The sequence below is a fragment of the Sphaeramia orbicularis genome, chromosome 14, assembly GCF_902148855.1.
Source record: "Sphaeramia orbicularis chromosome 14, fSphaOr1.1, whole genome shotgun sequence".
NCBI lineage: Eukaryota > Metazoa > Chordata > Actinopteri > Kurtiformes > Apogonidae > Sphaeramia > Sphaeramia orbicularis.
The window spans coordinates 15468878-15488485 of NC_043970.1; the positions used below are offsets into that span (position 1 = coordinate 15468878).

At 37.3% G+C, this 19608-nt stretch overlaps 1 protein-coding gene across 15 annotated transcripts in view; it reads right to left on the reverse strand.

The window, feature by feature from the left end:
• LOC115432953 (protein Aster-B-like) overlaps nt 1-19608 on the reverse strand; it is a 70213-nt gene that overhangs the window by 8336 nt on the left and 42269 nt on the right. For 7 of the 15 annotated variants that reach the window (XM_030154077.1, XM_030154073.1, XM_030154075.1 and 4 more), the window contains 12 exons: nt 15118-15202; nt 11996-12099; nt 11777-11872; nt 11452-11532; nt 11109-11224; nt 10176-10368; nt 6147-6333; nt 4512-4655; nt 2830-2948; nt 2582-2724; nt 354-457; nt 34-234 (listed from right to left, as the gene is read on the reverse strand). In XM_030154077.1, the coding sequence (XP_030009937.1) occupies nt 34-234; nt 354-457; nt 2582-2724; nt 2830-2948; nt 4512-4655; nt 6147-6333; nt 10176-10368; nt 11109-11224; nt 11452-11532; nt 11777-11872; nt 11996-12099; nt 15118-15202 (1573 nt within the window). Of the gene's footprint in view, nt 1-33; nt 235-353; nt 458-2581; nt 2725-2829; nt 2949-4511; nt 4656-6146; nt 6334-10175; nt 10369-11108; nt 11225-11451; nt 11533-11776; nt 11873-11995; nt 12100-15117; nt 15203-16376; nt 16898-19608 lie in introns of those variants that run through there. The other 8 variants (XM_030154084.1, XM_030154080.1, XM_030154078.1 and 5 more) reach the window with 4 other exon arrangements.

The window sequence follows — 19608 nt, forward strand, 5'->3', positions numbered from 1 at the left end:
CTGATATGAGTCTTATGTTATTGTTTTACTGACCTGCCACATGTTTGATGCGGTGGATGCCTTCCTCCTCGTCCTCAGGGGTTGTACCGGGACTCACAACCTCATCCGGGGGTCTAAGGTGATGGACAAGTGTCCGTTTCCTTCTTCGACCCGAGCCCGTCTTCAGTGCTTTGGTCTTCGGTGACTGTCTGTGGGAATCCATCACCATGACGTCCAGCTTACTGAGCTCCAGCTCTGCACAGGGACAAACCAGGAATGGGAAGGTTTATGGCTCTGAGCAGCTTTAAAGGACTTCTGTCTGTTCAACAAACTGAAGTTACATTATGTTACAACCAAAGGAGCTTGTGTTTTACCCAAGTGTCTGAAGTACTCATCCAGGCCACTCCAGAAGTTTCTCTCAATGAAGCCCTTCACAAGCCCCCATGGCTGCTTCCTGTAACGAAGCTCCGTTGACACCCTGCAGGACACACACATGTTGGATTCCTCTGGGTTTAGTGGATTCTACACTGTAGAGTCCACTAAACTTTAAACTTTGCTCTCTTCCATAGAAAGGGAGCAACTGTTTAAAAAACACAAACACAGAACATTTATGGGGAAAATACGCTAAAACCTCAGATTCTAAATGTGATTCTAGATGTGATTTTATCCATATTTTTGGGGAATAAAATACATGTAATAATTGAAAGTAACAGCCTTTTTTGCTCAGGCAATAACTGTACCATCAAACTGTATGATCACTGTATCCCTAATCAGTTCATATGTCATGTATCAAAATATTTATGTCAGGTGACAGACAGAGAGGCAGGAGGAGGTAGAGGGGGAGGAAAAGGAAGAGACGCTGGAGGAGAGGCTGGAAATTCACAGGTGAGGTTAAATAATAATGGATATGTTAGTCATGAGAATAACATTGCAGAATGCGTTAAATTCTTGTATTATCTTCAGATATTCATTTTCTAACTATGATTGTTTGCTTGTTTGATCAGCTCTACATGACATGAAATTATGATTGCAAATGAAAAAAAAAAGCATCAACTTTCCGGAGTGCTGCCTTGGATCACTTTTGTGTCCCCACCAGTGTCAAAATCAAACCTACTCTCTTGCTCTACATGGACTTAAATTTCTCTATGTGCCTTTAATATGTATGTCTAAATCTAAATTTACTTGGTGTCTGTCTGTCTGTCTGTTTAACATGCCAATGCTAAGCAAGATATGAAGATGTACAAAGATCTGTGAAGACAAATTTCCCAAAGGGGACAATAAACTAACGAACAAACTATTTAATTCCTGGACATTTACAACAACAACATGCCTAACTCTAATGTGGCTGACACACACAGAAGTGAGGCTTTGTTTAAACAGGATACTTTCTATTTATTAAACAGAGGAAATTAGCAAAAAGGAAATAAAAACTGTAAATAAAGACTGCAATTTGTAGAAATAGGAAAAATGGCACAAAAAAGGCAAACAGCTTCAGTCTATAGTGTAGAAAAAGGTAATTATCTGATAACCAAGATGAGGGTTTCTGTAAAATCCAGGATCTAACAAAAAATAAATTAACTAATAATTCCTTTTATCATTACTACTAGTGTTTATTCCCACCACACACTCATTGTTTTCATTTTCGTGATCCCAGCCACGAAGTAGTTTTTAGATGAATTATACTGTACATCACCATCAGTGTGTGAATGTGTGAGTCAATGAATAATGGATATCAATATTAGTGTAAAGTGTTTTGGGTGCCTTCAAAAGCACTTTACAAACCAAATCCACAATAATAATAATAATAATAATAATAATAATAATAATAATAATAATAATAATAATAATAATAATAATAATGATTTCTTCTTCTTCTTATTATTATTATTACAATATACAGATTTTATATGTGGCCTCTCTACATATTTCAGACTTTCTAGCCTTTGCTTAACCCAGTGGTTCTCAACCTTTTTTGGCTCGTGACCCCCCCATTTTAGCATCACAAATTTCTGGCGACCCCAGACATTCAAAACGGAGACTTGTTTTAATGCTAAAATTAATTTGTTTTGATCATGTAATAGTTTGCTATACTATGTTGCAAATAAATGTTAATCTTAGACAACATTTAGTCTATATAATGTATATTATTATGGACGGAGGCAGAAAAGCCAGGTGTAGATTACCGCACAAAGTGAGAATTTTATTTTCCTTGGTCAGGATATGTACAGTCAGTCCAGCTTGGATTTACAAGGCTGACAATTAATACTGAACAAACAATAACTCAAACTATGAATTATGAAAGAGCTGCAGCATCTGAAACTGACCACAATGAACATTTGACAGATAAACAGTACCACAGTGCTTCAGTTTCAGCTTCACAGTTTGTCATGTCTTTTATGGATTGGGATTGTCTCTCTCAATTTACCACATATTTTTTATTTGTAAGTTTTTTTTAAATTTTTCATCAATTACTAGAAATTCCAGGTGACTCCACATGGGGTCCCGACCCCAAAGTTGAAAAACACTGGGTTAAGACATTCCGATTGAATTGCTGTTTGTTCTTACCATTGACGATGTATGTAAATTAAATATTGACCCTCACCTTAGACGACACTTGTTCTTGGCCACTCTTGTGAGAACGTAGCGGTTGAGGGTGTAGAAGTAGTCGTGGTAAGGAACGTCATGGGCGATCACCTCCGCATCGATGATGTAGCACTCGTTCTCTTGACTCGCTTTGTACAGAGTCTGAACATACAACGACACAGAGTGAGATTAAAAATACACCACACCAGCTGAAGGACTATAAATGGAAACTACATAATATCCTGAGGTGTTTAAGTATCCTCCAACCTGCGTCTCAGTGACTGTGGCTGTTTTAGGTGCCAGGGGATTATTCAGAGCGATGGTGTACATGATCTCTCTGGTTTGGTTTCCATCCTGCTCTTTTCTCCAAGGCCGATATACCACATCTACAAAAACAAATAGATAGATGTGTTTATTTGATATAAACAAATAATATCTTGTGAAGAATGTGAAAAGCCAGATATGTTGTGAGCTGTAATCTAACGTAATGTGGCTTTATAAGAAATCAAGGAAATTTGGTTTGTTGCTCATCATATGGTCCTGGAAAAAATTATTAGACCACCCCTTGTTTTCTTCAATTTCTTGTTCATTTTAATGCCTGGTACAACTAAAGGTACATTTGTTTGGAAAAATATAATAATAACAACAAAAAAAAGCTCATAAGCGTTTAATTTAAGAGCTGATATCTAGCCATTTTGAATGTTTTCTTGATAAAAACCAAAATTACTTCAGTTCTTACATCAATAGTTATGGCACTGTACTGCGAAAAACAGTGCTTTTAGGCATTCCATGTTTTCTTTTCTGTCTGTTTTAGTCACATGATACACACAGGAGTTAGTACTTGATTGCATAACCATTGTTTTTGATGACTTTTGATGGTCTAATAATTTTTGCTGCGACTATGTGTCTGATGGAGAGAGTATTAAGAGAAGCTAAGCAGTGGAATTGGATTCCAGATTTTATGACTGCATGATTTTTCTGAAGTATGGGCAGATCATGTATCTTTTTAAAATCTCTTTGCGTAAGTTGTGTAAAAACTCAGCATTTGTTATTAATATGACTTGTAAAAAACAGAGCAGTTTTCTTGTGCAAATGTGAGTCAAAAATCTGTAAAATACATAGGAGTTTGCTTTACAAATTTAATAAAGACAAAAACTTTATATGAGTCAAATCAATTACTTCTGATGGTCTAATAATTTTTTCTGTGACTGTATTTACTGGCAGCGTTTTATTCAAGCCAAGCATAGTTGTGTTTGGCATTTAATTAATTTATCTAATTAAACATCTCCATCTCCAAAATTGGATTTATTTATCATTAATTTACCAGTAGAGTACATTTGATCTCAAATATATCGAGGTTAAAGCCTCATTTGCAAAATAGATGAGAAAACATAGCAATTAGTGACGATAAAAACAATTCTGGAAACAATATAAACTTGAAAAAACATAAATAAAGAAAAACAGTCAGAGTGCGGGAAATTAGTGATAAAAATGAAAACAGCAAAAGCAATTAAGTAAAACAATGAAACCAATTAAAATAGTGGCAGCTGATTTCAGGGGCTGCATAATAAACATCTTAGATAAGTGGATAATTATGTGATTCTAGCTGCTTCAGTTGAAATAAACAAATAAATAAAAAAATTCAAAACTGTAACAAAAGCAGACAAACACAAGTCCCTGCCATGATATACTTTCCCTGTTGAAAGAATGCAAAAATATGGTGACAATCATTATATACAATATAATATTCTATTGTTTGTCCCTGTTGACTTTCCTAAAACAGCGGCCTCATTCTGCCTCAGTGCGGTTATGTGACATTATTTTAGAAACTGCATGTTATCAATTTACTGAAAGAAGTTAAAGCAAATAAAAGGAAGCACAGAGTAAGACAAGACAGACACTTTTCCTCTGACTGGAGAAGACAGACCATCAGTTGGATATAATGTTACCTGAGAACCTCCTCTGCTCCAGAAACTCCCTCATGAACTCCGACTCAGAGAAAAGCAAGTCATACATCTTATCCACACCGAATCTGTACACCCCGTTGATGTATTGTTTGCCGCACAGGTCCTCATGGAAAGCCTGCACCTCACCTGCAGAAATGAAGTGTGTGTCTGTGAACTTGAACAGGTGCTTGAACTGCATTTGAGTTTTTTGCAATGTTGTCATTTTACATTTCTGCAAACCACTGATATGCATTATCTCAATTTGTTGTTGAAGGATTTGTTAGTTGTTTTTCTTTTTACTTTCCACAGGAGTCATGGGTAGCTGCAGTGGAAAAATCCAGGACTTTGTCTACAGAGCATCAAGTTTTAGGTAAAGACCGTAAAAGTTCTTTGGTTTGAGATTAGAAAAATGGCTCAAATTTCTAAAAATACATTATCAACAATATATTTCTTTCATCATCATTTGTATCACATATTCCTGTATCAAGCACAGGAATACTTCCAAAACATAAGCAAGTACTGTCAGTGTCTAAACTAGGGGCGTCAACCTCGTTTTAGTTCAGGGACCACATTCTGCCCAGTTTGATCTTAAGTGGGCAGGATCAGGAAAATAGCATAATAACTTAGAAATAATAATAATAATAATAATAATAATAATAATAATAACAACTCCAAGTTTAATTACAATATGAAACTGTTTACATTTACAAAAAACACCAATAACCTGAACATCCATAAACAACCAGAAATTTCTTTTAAAAAAAGAACAATTTACATTTTTTCTTCTATTTATTATTATGTATTCATATTATTTTATTATATTATGCCTCATCTCATCATTTTCAGATGTACATTACAATTTACAGATCGCAGTGGATCTACAAAGGCACAAAATATTTAATAACACACATCTGGAAATGTAAAATATAGCATCTAGATTTATCATCAAAACAACTCAATGACACCCTTGACAGTTAATTTCTTCCTGTGGGCTAGATTGGCCCCTGTGGAGGGCCCACGGGCCGTAGGTTTGACACCCCTGGTCTAGTGCTGATCATAAACAACATTTTACATTTTTATATTCTACTTGTCATTAACAATCACTTCAAATTGTGAAGTTGGCAATTGAAATTATTATAATTTTTTACTTGAAAGTGACATTAATTAACAACCAAAAGTTTTTTTTTTTTTTTTTTTTTTATATAAAATGTAGTTTAGGTGACATTTATTGTTGCAAGTTATCTCTAAATATACGCAATTTCTGATGGATTTGGTTGCAGTTATAGCCTCATACTATTCCCACTAAAGGCCAAAACATCCATAGTCAGGTCAGTCCTTCTTGTGCGTAGAACCCTGCTTTCAATAAGGAGACTTTGATTTAACTTATCTGAGTCTTAGATTACTTATCATTCACAAACGGTTAAAACACTATGATACTGAGATGACGTACCCTTCTCTACTATCTAAAATGTTAATATAAAATTTGTTCAGAATACATGTACTGATATGACGTGAATCTTTGATTAAAAAATGTTGTGACTTCACAACATGTGTCTGTAATTTGCTGAAATGTAAAATGGCAACATCTTAATCTGTTGAATGGGTTGCTTTTTTCAGACTGACTGCGTTTCAACACACCTTCATCATGTGTCTCAGATGAGTCGCTGAGCTCGGTGGGCAGGTCCTCATTTTCATTGAGGTCCAGGGAAGGTGAGGGGGCGTGGGTGCTGAGTTGGCTGCTGCGGTTCTCAGGCATGGGAAGGGTCAGGAGGTCAGCTTCTGGGAGAGGGCTGGACACATCGTCCACTGGGGAAGGTTCATACTGCTGTGAAAGAAAAGGCCAGAAAGATTAACAAGACTACACTGGAGAAGTCAGGGATCAAGGTCTCAGCAGATGGCACAAGTTATTAAACAGATGAGGAAAATTAAATAGAGAAATAATACATTTTTCACCTGTTTTACAATACAAGGATGTCTTTATTTATAATAATCTATTGATTCTTTATATTTATGACATTAAGATAACAGGTACACAGTGGAGACCTCCAACCTCTAGGTGGCTTCAAAACTTGTGGTTTAATTAAATCAAACCCATTCAATGTGAATGTGTGTCTTAAAATGTGAACCAGCTAATGTATGATCACTTTGACACATGAATTCTAAAATGTCATTTATAATTAGTATTTTCATTTTATCTGGTAAGTTTCATATCATAACCTCTTGGGACCCAAGAAAGTACAAGTTTTGGCTTTTTTACATTAAATAATTGCCTTTATTGGAAACAGCACAATACAACAGTTTTTTCAGATGCATTTTTACATTTTTTATGGAATGTCCTTTGCAGTGGACAGTGTTTTTTTTTTTTTTTTTTTTTTTTTTTAAATAAAGCTGTGAAACACTTGTCCCCTGCAGACAAAAATGCATTGCTGGGTCTCAGGAGGATAAGTAAACATTTTTTGAAAAAAGTTTCAAATTTTTTAACTTTCATGGGTGGATGCAAAATGTATTCAAATGCATTATTCCAATAAATAAATAAATAAAAGCAACAAAATCTAATTGTATTAAAATGGAATTGATTCCACCCACTTTCAATAATTGTTCTGTCTTTGGTGTTTACATATATATATATATATATATATATGTATATATATATATATATATATATATATATATATATATATATATATATATATATATATATATATAAAGTCTGTACGCTTGTATTGTTGTGGTTCTATAATAAAGTTCATTAAAAAAAGATTACTTCTTTGATAGAAAGTAAAAAAAATATCAGGATTAATTTACTGCCTGTGTATGTAAAAAATAATAATAATAATGACAGTTACATCAGGAAATGAGTTTGGAAGTTTGACGAGACGGAAATAGGAAAAGCTGAGGTTAAACGACAACAGACACAGTAGATCATAGAAAAAAAAAAAAAATGATGGAGCAGAACTGTCTAAACAGGACAAGGCTTCCATAGATATTCTATTTACGTAAAACAATCCATCTGTCATCTAACCTGTTGTAAACTTATCACACAGTTCTCTCTTACCGTAAATTCTCTTCAACTCGACTCTTTTTGAACAATCTGCAGGTGTTTCACTAGAAAAAAAAGTTCTGTGGACACCGGCAGTGCTTGCCAAGAACTGGACAAAGACAATGCTAACATTTACAGAGCAGAGGAGGACAGTAACCAGCAACAACAAGGCTTACTTCTACCAGAAGACTAGCTGACTGTCTCACTCACCAAAGAGGACTGGAACACAGGTAAGCTAGTTTAGCCACTACCTGTTAGCACACATTTTACCTAGCTAACTGGCGTAATTTCAGATATTTAGATTAAAGAGACAGTTTTTGTAAAATAAATTAAGCTAAACAGACATACAGTGTTTTTCCTCTGGCTGAAAAGCACCATAAATTATTTATTTGATTAACACTGTCCATTCTCAACAAAACATCTAAGAGCACTCCAACCAACATCACACTTACTAATCACAGTGTTTACATTTTAAGGCAGTTCTTATAATTGCCTTAAAGGACTACATACATTTGCAGCTTATCCTTAAAAGTATAAGTAAATGCAGTGAAGTCACGAGTCAATATTTTATTCTTGGATGTAATGGAAAAGAAGCTATTAACCCTAAAGATAGCGAATTTATAACTTGTTGATGCAAACTAATGGCCAGCGGTCACATGTGCCACTGTGAGCCAATCATATCCGGTCTGTGACGTCCCGAACCTTCTAATGTTTACGACAGTAGATGTTGTGATACAGCATAGTGGATTTCTGGGCGGTGATCGGAGAGATTAATGACATGTTTGGTACGTTTGGCGATTTATTCGTCTTTTGATCAGATATTATAAAGAAGAAAATAAATAGTTTTTGAAATATGTGTGTTTGGTCCATGCAGCTGCCGTAAGTCGGCCTCGTATTGTCGCAACATGCCAATCACTTTACTATGCTTAGATGTTATCAGTAGGTGGTGTCATACCTCTCTAGTCTGTGGAATATTATCAAAAGTATTGTCTGATTGATATAGAACCGGCACTTTTCACAAAATAGTTGTTAATTCAGGACACTGAGGTCCTTTTGCCATATGACCCCTTTCAAACAGAGCAGACTCTTCAAAGGGAGAGCAAACTCTCCCTTTGAAGACCCAAAGGGCCTGACATGCCTACACTTAGGAATTTTGTACCTTTGGTCTATACATCTCTGAAAAACTTACCTCCAGGTTACAGTTTGCAAGCCTGCAATAAATATCAGGGTAACAACAACACCAATATACAGGTGTGCTTCTTTAAGTGTGATCTAGTGGATATATCTGGTATAATTCTATGCAAATCACTAATCATGTGTGAATTAAGAAGTGGTGGAGAGGAGACAGTATGTGCTGGGTCATGCCACTGATCAACACACTGTGGGCTGATGTGTTGCTACTCCTGCTGTAGGTCCAGAAATGTATTGCTGCAGTCAGGAGGTGTAAATCCTGTATGACAGCAAGTATCTGCAGGTGCTGGTAATTGTAGGCTGTTGTAAATCTTGTGTAAGCTACAGGTGTTTCCTAGTATTTTGGGAACACTTTTTGAAATGTAGAACATAAATTATGCAACCAGAAATGTCTCACAGTTTCCTATAGTCAGTAAAGATAACCTGAAGTATAAGATAAATTCAAATCTAGTTGTTCTTTTATTCACATGATACACAGTAAGTAGTAATATTTTAATAATTTCTTGCCTTTTTTCAGTTGCATGTTTGTGTGTTTCTTTCTAAGTATTTGTTGTAAATGTGAGTAGGTATGCAGCAGTATGTGTGGGTATACAGAGCTAACTGAAATTCTTCAAATTCTACACACACAGCCTTGGTTTATACAGCAAAGAATGATCATGTAAACCTGGGTATCACCACTGATTTCTTAAAATAGATTTGATTCACAATTGTCCAATCTGATTTCCTCCCACTGATTTCATTTTTGATTCAGTTAGGAATATGTCAGTTACAATATTGGAAGAACTAATGATTGTACAAGAAACTTCTTAATAAAATCCATTGTTAAATATGTCAATAAAGGGCAAGATCTTGTTGAAATATAGGATACAGACACAGACTGGTTTCAATACTAGTACTTTTTTCAAATCCAATTTCCCATTTAGCGCACATTCCCCTTTTACTTTACAGCTCATTCAGATTTTAATATAGTCAAACCTAATTTACAAAACAAATACGAAACTTATTCACCACAACATTAAGGTGTGTGTTTAGAAAATAGAATCATTAAAAATGTATGTAAGCAGTTGCACTGAAAAAAAGTACCCCCTACCTAGTTATTGAAATTTGGAATTAATTAATTTTTCAGTGCGTGATGGCGTCCACACAGCGTGGATCATGCCATAACAGTAAGTAAGTAGTTTTTATTTAACATGACTAAAAGGATTAAAGCTTTTTTGTCTCATCCATGAGGAAAGTAAGTCTCTGGATTTTGATAATTGATATCAAAGTTAATTTGAGTCAAATAATATTTTTATTTATCAATTTATTTGAACTCAGCTTAATCGGAAGAAATTCAATACATTCCAGACTCCAAAGATGTGCCTGTTTACAGTAAGAATCCATAAAAAGTCAAAGATATAACATTTTAATATCCGTCAGACGTCTGTGTTACTTACAGGGACGGGAGACTCGGTGCTGGGCAGCTCAGGTGGAGCGCTGCTGGGGAAGGCTTTGTGGGGCAGGAGGGGGCTGACATTGGGCTTGGCCTCGGTGTTCTTGGCGAGAGTGTTGCTGGTGTCGTTGTTGTGCTCGTTGTTGTCCTCCACTGGCAGCTCTTCACAGTACCTGCACCACGGAGACGGACAGCAGCTGTAGGTCAAGGTTACCAGCTTGCTGCACACTGCCCGCACTGGGCTACACGCATGCATGGCCATGAAGGTGACAGAGTTGTACGGTTTGACATTTTGGGTAATATGCAGACAGTTAGATGAGGGGATTGTTGATGATAAATATAACGCTACAGTGGCATTAACTGGTATAAAACACTGTTCTCTTCAGACCATGTCGACCCATTGTAAGAGAAGGCTGCTGGTTGTGACCCATAGTTAATGTCCTGTGGTTTAGTGACCATTACCCACTCTTAAACTGCATGTTTTCAACTGCATCTGTTTTTATTATAGTGAAAGGGACTCATACTTATATAATCAAACTATATTTTATCAAAATAGCTCACAACTTCGCAATTTCAAAACAAAGTTCTGGGTAACCTTGGTGTTTATTACTGGAACCATCATGATCTCCATCTAATACTCTACATTTAGTCCAAATTATGGGATTATTACAACCTAGATGCAACAGTTACCTTTGTACATTTTAACATTATCTGTGGTATTTTGTTCCATTTTCTCCTGGTGCCTGGAGGAGCACTAAGTGACACATTAATGGGTCAAGTTTGAGAATTTTAGTGCTGAGACACTTTTCTTTAGATGCTGAAGTCACAATCTGTATTTTTTTTTGCAAAACTATGCATACACAAAACTAAATTTTCTTTAATGGAAATGTGATGAATGTTTTTTAATGTGATGTTTTTGATTTTGTTAAGAACTCACCCCATGGTGTTAAAGTCCTCATCAGGGGGGACGTAGTCCTCGTCATCACTGGTCAGGCCGAGTTCATTACCATAACACTGATGGACAAAGTGCCACAGCTCCTTTGGACATAAAGGCTGAGAAAAGAAAGGAATTGAGAGCAAACTGGTGATTAAGGAAGAAATGTATGATGTAAACTAAAAGACTGAGTATGAGAGCTAAAAAGATAGTTAAAAAAATTGTACAAATAACTAAATGCTAAAGTAAATATAATGATAGCATAATACTATCAATTAACTGATAAGCCAGTCCCCCTCTGTGTTTCTTAATATTTTTTGAAACAATGGCAGTGCCTCAGTGTCACCTTTTCCAGGAGAGCATTTTGCCACAGTCTGAACATCATCATGTACGTCCGGTCCCTCGCCCCGAATGAGGTGAAAAAGTGCTGAAAATAAAGCATTAAATTGTAATGAAAAACAGCATCATGAATTTATAGTTTTTTTTATTTAAAGCAGAGAAAGTTCTGTATCATAAATGACCAGGTAGAAAATGAAGGAACAATTTAAAGAGTCAAATTTTAGTCAAGGTAGTTCATGCAATTGTGCATTAACAGTAAAAAATACAACATGCAGGCACAGTTCAACTCATATTCATAAGTCCAGTAATACGAGTGAATATGTGCTGCTAACCTTTTCATTGTCAGTGCACAGTTGGATAGCATTAGGGATGAGGCGGGCCGTCTTCTCCTTTGTCATAGAGCAGATGTCCTTCAATCGAACTATCAGCTTTAGAGTAAAAAGCAAATAAATCACTTAAAACAGTGACAGTCCACTTATCATTCTCAAAATGGTGGTGTGTGGGAAGGTGGAAAGCACAAATGGGTTTTCCACTTAGGGTAGTGTCCTCACCAGTGTTTCCCATCGGAAGATGTTGCTATAGAAACAAATCCAGTTCTCTGAGAGGTAGAGGCGTCCCTGCAGGAGGATGTCCCGCTGCAGGGCACAGGAATAGTCTTGGCAGGAAGAAAAAGGTCAGGGGTCAGCTGGGTTTGGACACACACTTTCTGTTACATTAGAGCTCAAAGACTGGGTTGCAGCTAATGCAAACACAAGATGAGGTTATGCCTTAAGATCATTAGTATGGTCTGTACTGTAGCTATTTACATTAAGGGCACAGACCCTATATTTAAATGTATTTGGTGGTTTATAATAGAGGAATCAATGCAGGATGTATCAGGAAGTCATGTATTTTCCATTAGCAAATTTTCCAGTCACTGCTGTATGACGTGAGTAGTTGACTCAATCACATACCAGATAGATAGATAGATAGATTGATTCATAGATTCATAGATAGATCGATAAACTAGGGCTGGGTGATATTACAACTTGATTGTTTGACAAATTAAGATCACAATCTAGTTTTCAAGGATTTGTATCATTCCACCGATAGTCGAACCTCGGATCCAGGAGGAACAAGGCGGTTTTCGTCCTGGTCGTGGAACGCTGGACCAGCTCTATACTCTCCATCGGGTGCTCGAGGGTTCATGGGAGTTCGCCCAACCAGTCTACATGTGTTTTGTGGATCTGGAGAAGGCGTTCGACCGTGTCCCTCGTGGTATCTTGTGGGAGGTGCTTCGGGAGTATGGGGTCCGGGGCCCTTTGCTAAGGGCAGTCCGGTCCTTGTATGACCGAAGCAGGAGCCTGGTTCGCATTGCCGGCAGTAAGTCAGACCTGTTCCAGGTGCATGTTGGTCTCCGGCAGGGCTGCCCTTTGTCACCGGTTCTGTTCATAATTTTTATGGACAGAATTTCTAGGCGCAGCCAAGGGCCGGAGGGGGTCCGGTTTGGGGACCAAAGGATTTCATCTCTGCTTTTTGCAGATGATGTTGTCCTGTTGGCCTCATCGAACCTGGACCTTCAGCGTGCACTGGGGCGGTTTGCAGCCGAGTGTGAAGCGAGTGGGATGAGGATCAGCACCTCCAAATCCGAGGCCATGGTTCTCGACCGGAAAAAGGTGGTTTGCCCTCTCCGGGTCGGTGGGGAGTCTTTGCCCCAAGTGGAGGAGTTTAAGTATCTCGGGGTCTTGTTCACGAGTGAGGGAAGGATGGAGCGTGAGATTGACAGACGGATCGGTGCAGCGTCTGCAGTGATGCAGTCGCTGTACCGGTCGGTTGTGGTAAAGAAGGAGCTGAGCCGAGAGGCGAAGCTCTCAATTTACCGGTCAATCTACGTTCCTACCCTCACCTATGGTCATGAGCTTTGGGTCATGACCGAAAGGACCAGATCCCGGATACAAGCGGTCGAAATGAGTTTCCTCCGTCGGGTGGCTGGGCGCACCCTTAGGGATAGGGTGAGGAGCTCAGTCACCAGGGAGGAGCTCGGAGTAGAGCCGCTGCTCCTCCGCGTCGAGAGGGGCCAGCTGAGGTGGCTCGGGCATCTGTTTCGGATGCCTCCTGGACGCCTCCCTGGGGAGGTGTTCCGGGCATGTCCCACCGGGAGGAGACCTCGGGGAAGACCCAGGACACGTTGGAGAGACTATGTCTCTCGGCTGGCCTGGGAACGCCTCGGGATCCCCCGGAAGAGCTGGAGGAGGTGTCTGGGGAGAGGGAAGTCTGGGCATCCCTGCTTAGACTGTTACCCCCGCGACCCGGCCCCGGATAAGCGGAAGAGAATGGATGGATGGATGGATGGATGGATGTATCATTAAAATAACAGCACTGTTGAACAGGTTGCTAGGTATTGATACTTTAACGTCTGTTGGCATTAAAGTTTTCGGATTTAGTCCACATTAATTGGTAGGGCTGTTAGAAAATATCAGTTCTGCAATATTTAATTTCACAGTACTGTATTGATATTAAAAAATACTGTATCAATATTTTTAGGTATTTATTCAGATGCAGATATGGCAGAGGTTCATTTTTGTTTTTTGATTTTCTTTGTTGTTCATATGTTATTTATTATTATGTCACACTGTTTGATTAAATAATGGTTATTTGAAGCATCCTAAAAGCACTTTTTAGTGTCTGAGAGGCAGGTGTTAGTTCCTTTGTTGGTATTGCACAGAAATAATGTTATGATGTTAGTTATGAACTAATAGAATATGAACATTTGAGCAGGATCTAAAACTGTAATGTCTGTAAAATAGAGCTGCAACCGATTAATCGACTCAAAGTGATCCAAAAAAAATCATTCAACCACAATTCTCCTGAATCAAAGCTTTGTTTCCTTCATTTCTGTTAAACATTGGTTCCGCTGTTGTGTTTCACACGGATGCTTATTGTGATGCACAAAGAAGCTTCAAGTCAGGAAAACTGCAATAGAATATCTCCCTTCAATCAATTCGAGTCGATTAATCGAATTGGGAATTTTTGCATTGGCTTCAAGCACCTAGTCGATTAATCGGTTGTAGCTCTACTGTAAAACATAATTTAAGTTTTTACACAGGAACATTTTGTGATAGAGCATTAGATCCTGTTGTGATCAAATAAAAATGTGTTTAGTATTTGTGCATATTTCTGGTGTAATTCAGTTCTTTCAGGAAATCATTTTTAAAAAGAAACGAACAAAAAAATTGCCTTTTTAACTGTATCATGATGTATCGTGATATATCGTATCGTGATCCTAGTATTGTGATTTGTATCGTATCACCAGATTATTGCCAATACACACCCCTATTAACTGGCAGAGCTTGCAGCTTTGTTTTGCTGCTGCTGATTACATAATGACGACAAATTACAGAACGAAATAAAAAGTTATCACACACAGTCTAAGACTCAAGAAACCAGAGTAAACTAGATTTAACCCTATAGTTTGGTTTTAACTTCCCTTCATTTTATTAGACATGAGAGTTGTGAGTCCTCTGTTCAGGTCACCCTACTTTGGATTAACATTCCTTAAATGTGAATCTACAATGGGTGAACTAATAACATCAAGTCATAACTTTTAACAGGAATTCATGGTGCAGTCCTCTTTAACTCTCGCATTAAATCGTCATGAGTCTCTTTAGAATAAAGCATTGGTGTTTATACTCACCCACGATGAGGCGTTCAGTGTCTGGCAGCTGCTTAAAAAGCTTCCTGAAGTCTTCATTGCGCTGCTTGTAGGTGGGACTCAGTACCTGTTTTGGACACAGACATCAGCATCAGTAAACGTGTGTGTATATGTGAACATAAAAACACTTTTAAGCATCTACAGGGTGGGGAAGTAAAATTTACAATGAACATTTAGTTGTTTTTTCTCAGCAGACACTACGTCAATTGTTTTGAAACTGAACATATATTGATGTCATAATCATACCTAACACTATTATCCATACCTTTTCAGAAACTTTTGCCCATATGAGTAATCAGGAAAGTAAACGTCAAAGAGTGTGTGATTTGCTGAATGCACTCGTCACATCAAAGGAGATTTCAAAAATAGTTGGCGTGTCCATAAAGACTGTTTATAATGGAAAGAAGAGAATGACCATGAGCAAAACTATTACGAGAAAGTCTGGAAGATACAATTAAAGAAGAATGGGAGAAGTTGTCATCCGAATATTTGAGGAACACTTGCGCAAGTTTCAGGAAGTGTGTGAAGGCAGTTACTGAGAAAGAAGGAGGACACATAGAATAAAAACATTTTCTATGATGTAAATTTTCTTGTGGCAAATAAATTCTCATAACTTTCAATAAACTAATTGGTCATACACTGTCTTTCAATCCCTGCCTCAAAATATTGTAAAGTTTGCTTCCCCACCCTGTATTTATAGGCTGAGAAATGTAGAAGAAAAAAAAAATTATATCCAAATCAATGGGCTTATTGGACTGAGATTTTTTTTTTTTTTTACGATATGGCAACTATGAATATTTAAACTGTAAGCACAAAGCAAAAAATGTAAAAAAAAAAAAAAAAAAAGGAAGGGACAAAATTCCATAGGCAGAGTCTCTGGTTACCTGTCACATCAAAATGTACTTCATATACCAGAACACCAAGTTCAATATTTTCGAGATCAGATCCATCATCAGTGGCAGACTCCTCAACAAGTCTGGTCAAAACCCAGCACTCTGTTCTAGACTTAAATGTCATTCATCTGTCAGGGGGTGCCAGAGGGCCCACAGGGGGCCTCACACAGGCTATTTCAGCTTAAGGCTGCTTTGCACAGATCAACCGGGATGTGAAATAGACACACGAGTCCTTCTCCATAGCACTTTTGTAACCTCTGAAATGTCATAACTTTGAAGAATATCAATACAAAAGCACTGAAATGAAACCCTGAGTGTCATTATCGCTGGTGGGACACAGTAACTTACAGCAGGAACCTGCTCTGACTGCCAGTCCCACTGCTGCCACTGCTCCAGCTCCCCACGCTCCAAGTCCCACTCCCAGTTCCAGGTGGTTTCAGTCTCTGAGTCCATGGCTGGTAGATTGTGCACTGGCCTCCTCATTTTCCTTTTTGTCCGTCTTTTGTCTTGTCTAGTGGCTTTGTCTTTGGGTGCACTTGATTTCTTTCCATTCGAATCAGACAGTTCCTTCATGATTTTTCTATTTGCATGCGTGAAAAGCAGTGATTCAAGTCATCACCGGTAACACATGTGCTCTGATCACATGGTGGGACCTCAAAGTACTTAAACACCTAAAAAAACACGACCTGATAACACTTTAGGATACTAAATAGGATGTACAATTACATAAGCGCAAAAGGAAATATTTAGTTTTTATATGACAAAGGGAAAACAAGTTCTATTAATGCATGCAATACAATCCTCAGGCATGAATCAAGTTGAAAAATTTTGATTAAAAAAGCAAAAGGAAAGTACTCATTCCCCCAAAAACTATCCAAATATACTGAAGAGAAAAATTAAGTTTTAAAATGATCCCAAAACGTGTCTCACTGATCTTCTCTCACAGTATGAACACTGGGCTGGATCTCCCAAAATGTTCTTCTCAGATCACACTTCCAAGAAAAGGCTGCAGAAACTCATCAGTTTGTGCAGAAAAAGCTCCTCTGTATCAATCTGCAACAACAACACTTCCTCAGCAGATCCAACACTAACTCCTTCTTTTGTTTATCTGCAAAACAGGCGTCTAGAGTAAAAGATCAGGTATGAGTGAACCGCATAATTCAGAGATTCCTCCTCCGATGGTGCTCTCTGACATTGTTTGGAAACAGTTGTGGAGGAGAGCGGAGTGGGAGGAGCCAAAGTGAGTGTGTTTTTGTGGTGTAAGTGAAAGAGGAGAGAGGGAGGGAGGTCCAAGGAGAGGCTGGGTTCACTAGAGTTCATCCTGAATGTGTGAGTTGTGTATGTGCATTTCTGCTTTGGCTCACATGTTCCCAGTCTGTGCATGTTTTCAAGGAGGCCTCTCCCCCGAAATGTTCAATAACGCAGTTTCTCTGAATATTTTCTGGTTTCTGTGAATCTTCCCTTTGGCCTTTTAGAGGCAGAGTGTGACCAGCAGTAACCTCAAACAACAGGAAGTGGGGGAAACCTATCGACTTCCAGGAGAAGTCTCTGGCCAAGTTTGAGTGGCTGCTTGTACTTTAGTGGTTTGGGTCTGGGTTAGTACACTTTATAAAAATACTAAATGAACACTACAAGGCAAACTCATTTCATTAAGTGAAATAAAAGTAAAAATAAGTAGGGATGCGCAGACATTCTTGGCCATTATCTATTTTTGAATGACTGGCCAGTACCAACATACCAAAGATTTTTGTCTTGTTTTTAGTCTGGATTTTAGAAATATGTGCTGGATTTTAGAAAAGAGCACAACAAATATAATCGATCACTACCCACTGCAAAGTTTATGTCACAGCAGCATTGGTAATTACTAAAATAGTTTTTTTCATGTTTCTGTAATGCTTAATACACCATTTGTAGAAGCCCTTTTACTGAAATGATATTTTTAATAATAAAAAAATATAGTTATTAATGTCATCCATAGATTTTCAAATTTGCTTTTGCAACATAGAAAACCCCAGAACAAAATAGTAAAGCTGAATATGATTTCTAGTTAAGGTCAAACTGTCAAATTGTAGTTATTTACTTGGATTCCTGAACAGAATAATTAGCTTTACTGGTTTTCATATTATGTTTGTTTGATTTTGGGCCTCTCAAGAAGCTCAGTGAGCCTCAGATTTGGGAAGAAAAAGGTGAATTCAGGTTGAAATTCTTAATTTCTGTTCAAAATGGTAAAATGTGGAGAGCTTATTGAAAATGAAGGAATCCTCATTAAAAGCACTTCACGATGCTGGATGGGAAAGGAGGTCTAATATATGTATATATATATTAGGACTGTCAAAATTAATGCATTAACACAGATTAATCCATCATCATGATTAACCTGATTAAAAATTTCAATGCCGTTAACCAGAAGATGGAACAGTTGACTGACATAAAGTATTAGGAAGGAGTTTTCTTTTCATCAAAGCACTTCCATCTTAAAATACCACATTAACGCAAACCATATGATAGATGGGGATTCTGGTAGCACTTCGGCTAATGCTTCATCCAGCTTGGGTCAAACATGTTAAGTGCATATATATTCCCTTCTTTCTTGAAGCTGTTTGCTCACACAAAATTAAATTAATCCACAGCAATCAGAGCAAACAGAGCGAGAGAGAGCAATTCAGTTGAATGAAAAGTGCACTATAAATGCAATGTTTTATTATTATTATTATTATTATTATTATTATTATTATTATTATTATTATCATTATCATTATCATTATCATTATTATTATTATATGCTAAACTTCCACCACTGGGTTCACATTCTATTAATTTCATACATATAAATACCACTTTTTTAACAGTGCAACCTTTAGCTTGTCTTTATTGTTTCCAACTTTTAACAGCACTGATAGATGACATGCACTGGTGACTTGTATTTGCCTTTGTGATGCAGTCTGAGACTCAGTAGTTGTTATTGCAGAGTCTATATATATTTATTACGTTTATTAAAACCATGTTGCACAGCTGAAGTTTAGCAGAGCTCTGCTGTACATCAAGTGATGTTAATGGTTCGTGGTGCAGAAGAATTAAATGGATTTGCACAATATGGGGCTTTTTTATTGAACAATGATTTTGTAAATTGCATGAGTTCGTAAATAACACCATAATCCTTCTTTGCACCAAGGGTGTGATGAATAAACAACATAAAACAGTCATTAGGGTGAAATACTTGCCTATGAATAATTAACATTCAGCTTTTCTAAAACTAATTACCACTAAAAGCCAAAGAGAAAGCCTATAAATAAATAAAAACAAATGAAAATCTGGAAAGTAGACCATCTTAATTTTGGAAACCACATTACATGAACCTTTATTTGCAAAATAAACACTTCATGATGAATCTCATCCAAGATATTTAAGCTGAAGTGTGGCCATTAATTTTGAGACATTCTAGGAGGATATTTTTTTATGTTACACGTGAAGTTAAATGTTCGATTATGTGCCACTGTAGGCTTATATCATGTGGGTTCTCACATTTGTAGGAGTACATTTGTGTAACTGTGGTGGGTTGGTTTTTTTGGTTTTTCAGCCA